This window comes from Colobus angolensis, unplaced genomic scaffold (assembly GCF_000951035.1).
Source record: "Colobus angolensis palliatus isolate OR3802 unplaced genomic scaffold, Cang.pa_1.0 Scaffold89, whole genome shotgun sequence".
Classification (NCBI taxonomy): domain Eukaryota; kingdom Metazoa; phylum Chordata; class Mammalia; order Primates; family Cercopithecidae; genus Colobus; species Colobus angolensis.
This window is the reverse complement of record NW_012122820.1, coordinates 5,474,493-5,485,483: the sequence shown is the minus strand read 5'-3', so window position 1 is coordinate 5,485,483 and position 10,991 is coordinate 5,474,493. Positions and strand designations below refer to the sequence as shown.

The window sequence follows — 10,991 nt, the reverse complement described above, 5'->3', positions numbered from 1 at the left end:
TGTGAGATGACCCCAGTACCTCAGTTCAAAATGCAGAAATCACCGGTCTTCTGTGTCCTTCGCGCTGGGAGTTGGAAACTGGAGCTGTTCCTATTCGGCCATCTTGCTCCGCCCAATATCAACTTCATCTCTTTTATTATCTATTTTATTTGACTTTAAATTTGCATTGCTGTCACTTTGTCTGTTTTCTGATTTTGCCTGGAGCTAGCCCTGGTATAGGATGTATTATATATTTTAAAATATAATGTGATTTTAAAGTAATACGTTAATTGCTTCATTTAATCATTCTCTTAGGCTGCTAAAAATGTTAAATGACAGTATATTAATTGACATTATAATGATTGAAAATAATAATCTGCTTCATTTATTGTGAGGAAATGAAAGAACAAGTGGGAATTTTAGAACCTGTTGGTGCTTATGGTCTTGTCACCATGGATTAAGGATGAGTTTAGGAAGAAGTTAGCAAGACTTTCAGCTGTTCGGTTTTCTCTCATTATAAAGCTTTCCTTTAAGAAAAGTTTTTGACAAACATAAAAGTATATCAATAATTTTATTACTTTTAGTGAGGAAATTAAAGTTCAGCCAAGTCAGTTCAGAGAATCTGTAGAAGCAATTGGAAGGATTTATGAGGAACAGAGAAAGTTAGAAGAAAGTTTTACCATTCACTTAGGTAAGTGTGTTAACTTTTTCCAGTTATAATTTATTGTAACTTCTGAAACTTTGTTTTAATTATTAGTTTTTTAAAATAATAGAGACAAGGTCTCGCCGTGTTGCCCAGGCTGGTCTTGAACTCCTGGGCTCAAGCAATCCACCCACCTTGGCCTCCCAAAGTGCTAGGATTACAGGCGTGAGCCAGCGTGCCTGGCCGCTGAAACTTTTTTTATATGCTGTAAGAGAAAAATCCCTAACATATGAGTAGAGTGTACCTATGTTATTTTTAATTCCAAATTATGTTTTGCTTTAAGAAAGACTGTATTTTGTTGGCTTTAAGTTTTGTATATTTATATAATTTTTTTTCAGATAGATTAAATTGAAATAGTTATTAAAATGGAAATTTGCAAGGCCCATTTTTAATTATTTTGTAGTACAGATTTTTCTGGATTCTTGCCATAGAGATTCGCATCCTGTTATACTGGACTTTTTGCAGCTGCTTAAGTATCTTTCCTGGACTATTGCCTACCCCCAGGAGCCCAGTTAAAGACCATGCATAATTTGAGATTGCTGAGAGCAGATATGCTGGACTTCTGTAAGCATAAAAGAAATCATCGAAGTGGTGTGAAACTTCATCGGCTCCAAACAGCTCTGTCACTTTATTCTACATCTCTCTGTGGCCTGGTTTTACTAGTAGATAATCGAATTAATTCATATAGTGGTATTAAAAGAGGTAAGTTAACATCACACACATTTATTTTGTTAAATCTCACCCTATAACACTATTCTTATAAAGAAAGGAATTATGGGGAAACCGAAAAAAAATTTTAATCACCTTGGCTTCAAGTAGACCAAACAAACATACCCAGCCATAGTTATTTTATTTCAAACTGTAGCATTGATAGAGTGCTTCATGATGTGTATGTTTCTTTGCTATTTATATTATAAATAATGTTTTTAAAGAATTCTCGGTAAAACAAAAAGAGCAAACGTGCTTTCAGTTTCGAAGCAAATCCTGGCTTGGTGATTTTTAGCTCATCCATTTGTCTCTCTATCTGTCTATGTGTGTGTGTGTGTGTATATATATATATATATTTTATTTTTTTTTTTTAATAATTTACCTCTTAAATTTGCTAGGTAAAATTCTACCTTCCCTCTTAGTACAACTCACTTTTTATGATTATTTCTAAATTTGTAAATACATAAAATGTAAAATATATAAAATATATGGAATGTATACCTGTTTTTTGAAAGAAGCTTAAATAGAATTTATTTCCCCTCATAAATATAAGAACCTTCTTGTATTTTTATAGCACCTTTTGGGGTGGATTATGATCAAAGTATTATTTAAAGAAGACCTGGAATTAACATTTCTTTGTCTCTTAATTGTAATTTGAGTGATTGAGAGGTTAAGTTTCTAATCAAAACAAAATTGCTGTGCCCTAACTTAAGGCATAATTATTTAAAGGACAAGTATAAGAAATCTTAAGAAAAATAAGTATTATTTTCTGTTTCTACTAAATCTCATTGTAAGTAAATACTAAATATTGGATAGTTTGCATTTAGAAGTTTGTAAATGTTTTGGGTCCTTTAGATTTTGCCACAGTTTGCCAAGAATGCACTGACTTCCATTTTCCCCGAATTGAAGAGCAATTAGAAGTTGTCCAACAGGTGGTACTTTATGCCAGAACCCAGCGCAGGAGTAAGTTGAAAGAATCAATTGGTGGGTAAAACTCACTTTTATTACATTCTGTCTGTAAACACTGTAATAGTATGTGGATCATTATTAAGATCATATAGAAAATTATATTGGTGGAAGATAGAGGGAAATTAAAAACAAAATTTAAGATTTTTTTTAAGTTTTTTTTTTTTTTTCCTTAAAAAGAACATCAAAATGTATTTTTGGTTTGGGGGTTTTTTTTTCTTTTTTTTCCTTCAACTTTTATTTTAAGTTCCAGGGTACCTGTACAGGATGCACAGGTTTGTTACATAGGTAAACGTGTGCGTGGTGGCTTGCTGCACCTGTCAACCCGTCGCCTAGGTATTAAGCCCACTGTCTATTAGCTATTCTTCCTGATGTTCTTCCCTTCTCCCAGTAGGCCCCAGTGTGTATTGTTCCCCACCATGCGTCCATGTGTTCTGATCATTCAGCTCCCATTTATAAGTGAGAACATGTGGTGTTTGGTCTTCTGTTCCTGCATAAGTTTGCTGAGGATAGCAGTTTCCAGCTCCATCCATGTCCCTGCAAAGGATATGATCTCATTCCCTTTTATACCTGCACAGTATTCCATTGTGTGTGTGTCCCACATTTTCTTTATCCAGTCTATCATTAACGGGCATTAGGGTTGATTCCATGTCTTTGCTATTGTGAATAGTGCTGCGAAGAACATGCGTGTGCATGTATCTTTATATAGAATGATTTCTATTCCTTTGGATATATATCCAGATCTTCAGAAGCTTGAACTCTGTGCCTAATTTTCTTTTTTAAGGGAATGATTTTCTTCAAGGTTCTTAGTGAAAACTATTGTTAAATTTCAGTACTATAGTTATACTTGAAGTAGACACTCAGTGGAAAGTTGGTGATCTTTTGATCTATTACCCTAAATATTAGGGTAATAGTCATTTCAAATATGTGTTAAGTTGTATTTTTCTTTTATTTTTATCTTTAAAATGGATGTAATTATTACTACAGAGGGGATTGGAAACGTAGACTAAAAGGTAGCACAAAATATACACTTTTTGTATGTTATATCTTTGACTGGCTTAAGTAGCATGAAGTCAGTTAAATGAATTATTTTTCGTTCTTTAAAAAAAAAAAAACTCTGTATCATCAAATAACTGCTTTTTCTTTATTTATCCATAACATAACATTCTTCGTATTTAGGAAATTTACAGGAAAAATGTTTTAAATTTATTGAGATATATTTGACAATATTGTATATATTTGAGGTATACAATTTGATGATTCAATGTGCACAGATATTGTAAAATAATTACTTCAAATGGATTAGCATGTTTATTGCCTCAGATAGTTACCACTTTTTGTGTCCATGGTGAGAACACTTAAGATCTGGCCTCTTAATGAATTTCAAGTACACACTAGAATATTGTTAAATATAATCACATTGTCATACATTAAATTTCCAGAACTTATCCATCCGTGTGGCTGAAACTTTGTACCCCTTGACAAAAATCTCCCCATTTCCCCCCACCCCAGCCCTGGTAATCACCTTCTACTCTCTACCAATGTGAGTTCAACTATTTTAGGTTCCATGTATAAGTGAGATGATATAATATTTGTTTTTCTGTGTCTGGCTTATTTCACTTAGCATCCTCCAGGTCCATCCATGTGGTTGCAAATGGCAGGATTTTCTTTTTTGCAGCTGAATAATATTCCATTGTGTGTCTGTGTATGTGTGTACATTTAGGTGTGTTTTTAATATCTTGACTATTGCGACTAATGCCAAAATGGAGATAACTGTTTAAGATACTAATTTCATTTCCTTTGGATATATACCCTAAAATGGAGTTGCTGGATCATAAGATAGTTCTGTTTTTAATTTTTTAAGAAACCTCCATCCTGGAAATGGTTTTTAAAGCTATTGAAAAGTTAATGGCATCTTTCTTCAGAAGCTTTCTATCTATACATAAGAAGGAGGTTAAGGGAAGTCAGGTAAAAGAAAAATCTCTGGCTCAAATCCCAGAGTAATTTAGCTGTTTTTTAATTGAAAAATGAAAGTTTAAAGAGTGGTTTCTTTGTAAATTAAATTGGTACCATTGGTTTGTTTAGTTAGGACCTAAATATTAGGGTAATAGTCATTTCAAATATGTGTTAAGTTGTATTTTTCTTTTATTTCATATATCACAGATATAAAATCACAAACATCCTCTTGTCTGGCTTGAATGCATACACAGTATTTTATTATTTCTCCTTTTTTTTTTTGAGACAGAGTCTCACTCTGTCATCCAGGCTGGAGTGCAGTGGCACGATCTCAGTCCCTGCAACCTCTGCCTCCTGGGCTCAAGCAATTCTCATGCCTCAGCTTCCTGAGTAGCTGGGATTACAGATGTGTACCACCATGCCTGGCTAATTTTTGTATTTTTAATAGAGATGGGGTTTTGCCATGTTGGCCAGGCTGGTCTCAAACTCCTAGCTTCATGTGATCCACCCGCCTTGGCCTCCCAAAATGCTGGGATTATAGGCGTGAGCCACTGCACCTGGCCAGTATTTTATTATTTCTTATAAAAAGCTGATGTTGGTGCCCAGGAAATAAAACATGGTAAGCTTTAAAATTGGGGCTGTCTTCTCCTTTAAATCTGCGTTTGGTACTTTTGAATGCTTTTTTCTTTCTTTCTTTTCTTTGTTTTCACTTGCTGTGTTTAAAAGAAACGGTTATAGTATTTCAGGTGCATATATTTTCGTTACACAGTAGCAGAGAGATATTATATCTTTGCTTGGTATAAGGAAGACCTTTCTGAAGGGTCTTTGTTCCCCTCTCCCGTGTTCCCCTCTCCCAGAAATTATAGAATTCTTTCCTTTCTCGTAGCTAGAATGTGGCTATCTAGTCATAACTTGACTAGGGTTCACTACAGTTTCTTTATCTATTCAATAAACTTTAAAAAGTGGTTTATATGTTTTTAATCATTCTTTAAATAGGTCAGACATTCTGAAGATTCACAATTCAAACTATACAAAAGAGCATACAGTGAAAGTGTCCCTGACTCTGTTCCCAGCTATCCAGTTTCCCTCTTCAGAGGCAGCCAGTGCTATCACACATGTCCCTTGCAGACAGATGTTTATGTATGTATAAGCAAGTGTATGTGTGTACTTGTTTATTTTCCTTTTTTACATAAATGGCAGCTTTCTACATAACACTATTCTGTACTCTGCCTTTTTCACTGAGTAATTTATCTTGGAGATCATTTCGTATCAGTCCATAAAGACCATCCTCATGCCTTTATGCTGTTGCATAGTAGTCCGTTGCAGGATATCCTGTTATTAAATCAGTCCCCTACTAATAGACATTTGATCTATTCTTTATTTTTTGTTATTATAAGTAGTGATGCCTAGTAATGGTAAATAACCTTGCATATGAATAAATGTGCATGTGTGTGAGCAGTAAGCATATCTACAGAAGAGATTCCTAAAGATAAATGCCCAGGTTAAAGTTTATAATTTTCATAGCATTGGCAATTACTCTCTGTAGTATTTCTACCCGTTTATATTCCCACTAAAGTCAGTTGAGGGTTTGCTGTGGCAATATGTGTTATATATAACAGAGCCAGCTGAGTATTAGAAAATCCCTATAGAAGCGTATCCTAACAAAACCTTTCAGAATATCTTGGTATACCCTCTTATTCTTCTACCAATTGTTATTACTTTTATCAACCCTCACCAAAAGAACTCATATCCATATTACGTAAAAATAGCTTCCTTCTTCTCATACAAACTAGCAATGATGTGATCAGAAACATTTTAACATTATTCTTAGTAGTGACTAAAAGCGTGAAGATTGAGATCATGACAGGTGTGGAAGGAGGAGGAGGATTCTAAGTATATTTATGAGAGATAGAAAGTGTGCAGTCAATGACAGGAAGTTTTTAAACCACATATGGCTAAGGCAGTGCGTATATATCATGATTTTATTTTGTTCTTGTTCAAGCAACTACTTTGTGGTTTCAGTGAGTCAGTGATGCAAGTAGGTTTATAAAAGACTTTCTTAAAGAAAGCTGCATGTTGTTACAGAAGAACTTTGTGAAAATACCTTCTCCATCTTTTTCTGTGCACACCTACGTATTTGTTCTGCACGTTTACGTCCTGATATTCAATTGTTTATTCTAAGACATTCCATTATTTTTCTTACTATGGTTGTTATATTAACATCTTTGTATTTCTGTGGTCCGTGATAAAAAGCCAAAAATGTTTATGCACATTTTATGTACGTTTTAAAAAAATAAAACTGGCCATCTTCTTGCTATTACTAAACAAGGCATTGCCATGAAAATATGGAAAGGGAAATGGACTATGAACTGTTCTCTCTTGTTTACTTAACAGAGATTCTATTTGTTCATACTCCATGTGAACAAGATTAGAGTCCTTCTTTATTGTTCCTTATAATCTGTGCTACGATTAGACATTTATTCAAAGCCTATCAATCACATGGCTCTGTATTGCAAACGATAATTCATTAAATATGGATTCTAGCATCAGAGCCTTTTATCTCTCTGACTCTTGATTTATAAAATATGTGCATTTACGAAGTACAGTGTTATAAATCAATTTATCAAAGTAGTCACTAGATAAAAATATTACTTTTATTCAGATCTCTTTTAAAATTATAATATTTTGATATTTGCTGTTTACTTGTTTGAAAGTCTGTTTTCATGTGATTTTCTGATGCTAAAAGCCATTCCAAAATAGATTCCAAAATAGTTTTTAATTGTAATAAATATGCAACCTCTTAAAGACAGCTAATATGAAGGCTAATATTCAGTTTGCATTTGTGAGTTCTGATGGAATTCTTATAAAGTTCAGATGTCTCTTTTATTAAAATATATATGTAAAATAATTTGCATTCGATCTTTATAATGTATGTTCAATCATAATGTTTATTTTACCAACATTTATTCTTCTAAGAAATAGCATGCCTTCAAAAAAGAAGAAAAACTGTTAAATACCTGAAAAAAAAAAGTTCCATTTGAAACAGTTTCACCTATCTGTTATAACTGTATATAGCGTCAGGTAAGAAATAAATTTTAGGAATGGGGTGAATATACAGTGATTCCTGGTCCCACTAGCCGTTTATTTGTAACCCTGAACAAGTTATATCAACAACAGTGACTCAGATTCTAAAAATAAAGATGGCCACACCACAACTACCTAATGAAGTTATTTTATATGTGGTTAACTTGGTGCCCTGAACCTCCCAGATGAAAAGTAGGATACTGGCATGTCTAATGTGGTTAATACCATAGGACTTAGAATCTGAGTATGTGAACTGAAGACCTGGCTCCACCACTTATCTGTGCATGCTTGGTTAAGTTAGTTCACCCATCCAAGCCCCTATCTCCTCATACATAAAATGGACATAGTGGTAGGACCTACCTGCCAGGGCTGTGGTTATAGAGGTTTTGTAAGAATTAAATGACATCATCCATGTAAAGCATGTAGCAGAATGCCTGGCATATAAATGCCCTTAGTGAATTTTTGCTGTTGCTATGATTCTTTTGGGAGTGGTCATAGTAACATATTCTCTTATGTTGTTACGTTCTTTCATATTGCATTATCTTATGAATAGATTCTGGAAACCAAAATGGAGGAAATGATGATAAGACTAAGAATGCTGAGAGGAACTATTTGAATATTTTACCTGGTAAGTATTTTTTTTTTATTTTAAATTACTCTTTTCTTATACCAAAAAAATGTTTTATAATGCACACCATAGGAATGTGTTTTAAATCTATGATTTTAGTATATGTCGTTATATCACTTTGAAACACTTTGTACCTCTATAATACACTTTCACAGATGTTTTCCAATGTTAAACTTGATTTTTTTGTTTGTTTGAAGAGAAGCCACGCTCTGTTGCCCAGGCTGGAGCACAGTGGTGCCATCTCAGCTCTCTGCAACCTCCGCCACCCGGGTTCAAGCCATTCTCCTGCCTCAGCCTCCTGAGTAGCTGGGACTACAGGCCCATGCCACCACACCTGGCTAGTTTTTTTGTGTTTTTTGTAGAGATGGTGTTTCACCATGTTGGCTGGGCTGGTCTTGAACTCCTGACCTCAAGTGATCCACCTGCCTCAGCCTCCCAAAGTGCTGGGAGTACAAGCGTGAGCCACCATGCCTGGCCTAAAACTTAATTATTAATATTATACTAGTACTCACTTTTTTCTAGATCCATAAAAGAAAAATTGCTCAAGAAGTTGCATAAGTTTTATCATTGTTTTTTATTGCAAATTTTCTCTTATACATTATTTCTTAGTTTCTTAAGAAATAAACCAAAAAATAAGTTTTACTCTGAAATATTAACTATACACTTCTCAGCCTTATAGCAAAGATCAAGTGAAATATAAACAATAGTACATAGAGATATAAACAGTTGAACTTAAATATAAAGAAAATGGGTCATCTTATTTAGAATTTTATTTTCATTTCCCCTTAACATTTTTCTGTTTTCCATTTTATTTCCTTTATTATTCTGAAATATGTTGTTTAACAACTGGAAATTCAGTCTCTCAATCCTGTTTCTGATTGAATTCACTCTGATAACCCTTAGTGTTTGTATCACAGAGCATAACAAGGACTATTTGTATACTTTATAAAATTTTTTAAGTAAGTGGTATGTTTTACAGTTTCAGAAATAGCCATCTCTTGATGGTTTTTTATTCTCCTTTAAGGTAATTTTCTCACATTTTCTTCCCCAGATCTTTGACATGTAGGTCACATTACATATGTATATGTATATATATATGTATATGTATATAAACCACTGTCACTCAGTTGGAACACATTACATTTAATCTAAGCAAATATTATACCCATTTCTGGTATTCATCTTGTCGGGCCCTGTCTCTTAGCCTGTGGTCATGAGCCTCGAAATTTCCTCCCACCTTCAGTTATCCCACCTTAGTGGATAATGTTAGAATCACCACATGTTGTTTCCTCCACTGTGTGGAACAGGAAACCATCCTCCTCTTCGTTTAAAAATACCTTCAATGAAGGATCTATTGTATTTCTCTTCATGGATCCACAGCTTAAATCATCCATATTTTGTGGCTTTCTTAAAATGTGCCAATCTTATTTCTACTCTGGAAGAACCAAAGTCTGGTTTTTTTAAAACATAACTGTTTGTTGCTGTATGTATTTCCTTCCTTAGTCTTTTCTGGAAAAAGCCTATAGGTTGTTTAACAACTGGCAATTCAGTCTCTCAGTCCTCTTTCTGATTGAATTCACTCTGATGACCCTTAGTCCATGTTACGTTCTGTGATACAAACACTACTGTCTTATTTGTATACTTTGTCTCTGTGTTACAACCAAATCAGGAGGATATATCATAAGTCTGAGTCAGAAAAGGAATATTAAAGTATTCAGTTAGAGATAATAGCATATTAATTTCCATTTAGTTAAAGTATACCTACACAACCAGGATGTTTACAGGAGATGAAAAAAATCTAAATCAAAACTTATTTTAATTTTTAAATTGCAAAGAAAAACAGTTTTATTTATATACTTGTAAGCCAGTCATAATTTACTTAATAATGATCTAAATATTTCCAGTTTATATCATCTAATTCTCATAACCTTGTAAGGAAAGCAATCAGCATTATTTTCCCCATCTCATACACTAAGTAACAGAGGATCAATAAGTTGAATTGATTTGCCCAAGATCACTCAGCCAATGTACTAGAAATCAGATCTTCTTAACATCCAATCTAGTCCTTTTTCTACTATAGCATATTAATTTAATTACTACTGCCAGCCCCATGGCCCCCATTTTATTAATGGGTAAAATTAGGCCAAGAAACAAGTCATTTAAGGTCAAAGACAGCAGTGCCAATTTGGGGATTAGGAGCACCTGACTTGTTCACTAAGTCATCCTGCCACACTCCTGGATCATGGCCCATATCTCAAGCTATGACTTCCATCCTGTGAATAATCAGTAGCAGTTTAGAAGGTAATACACTGTACTGGGCCAGAAGGATATTGTCTTATCACATAGTCCACTGAGTTTCTGATAAGCAGTCTGTGTCTTTTGTTGCCTTCCTAGAAAATTATAACTATTTCTCAACAATTTTCTTTTTTACTTTCTCTTTATCCAGTTTATTGTGATATATCTGTTGCTGTCCTTTCCTTAATTTCCTTCTCTGTTTATCTAATTCCTTTATCTTGTTCAAGTTAAAATAAAAAATAAAAGACCTTTGCCTGGGACCTGTCAGAGCCATCTGTGGATACAGCTGATGCACACTGGTAACTAGAAATGTTAACCCCTGGGCTAAAGTATATTAAGTATTTTAAGTGTACTGTATGTTTCTAAGTAGATCCTAAGATAATGATGTTGCTGCAAGGGCAGGCAGAATTTGTGAGGGCACAGGTTAAGAGTGTGAGAGTAGAGATATGCAGACCTTTCCTAGAAGGACTTACCAGAATTTCCAGTGAGGTATATGTATTGGTAAGAACATATCCTTTCTATGTTTTCTATTTTATTTCTTTTTTTTTTTTCTTTTTTTTATACTTTAAGTTCTAGGGTACATGTGCATAGCGTGCAGGTTTGTTACATATGTATACTTGTGCCATGTTGGTGTGCTGCACCCATCAACTCGTCAGCACCCATCAATTCGTC

General features: G+C 34.0%; 1 protein-coding gene across 1 annotated transcript in view; it reads left to right on the top strand.

The window, feature by feature from the left end:
* The window catches only part of LOC105503935 (chromosome unknown open reading frame, human C12orf4), a 55,306-nt gene that overhangs the window by 23,704 nt on the left and 20,611 nt on the right, over positions 1 to 10,991 (top strand). Inside the window, exons 7-10 of the mRNA XM_011931076.1 lie at positions 564 to 670; positions 1,187 to 1,384; positions 2,246 to 2,374; positions 7,950 to 8,024. Of these exons, the coding sequence (XP_011786466.1) occupies positions 564 to 670; positions 1,187 to 1,384; positions 2,246 to 2,374; positions 7,950 to 8,024 (509 nt within the window). The remainder of the gene's footprint in view (positions 1 to 563; positions 671 to 1,186; positions 1,385 to 2,245; positions 2,375 to 7,949; positions 8,025 to 10,991) is intronic.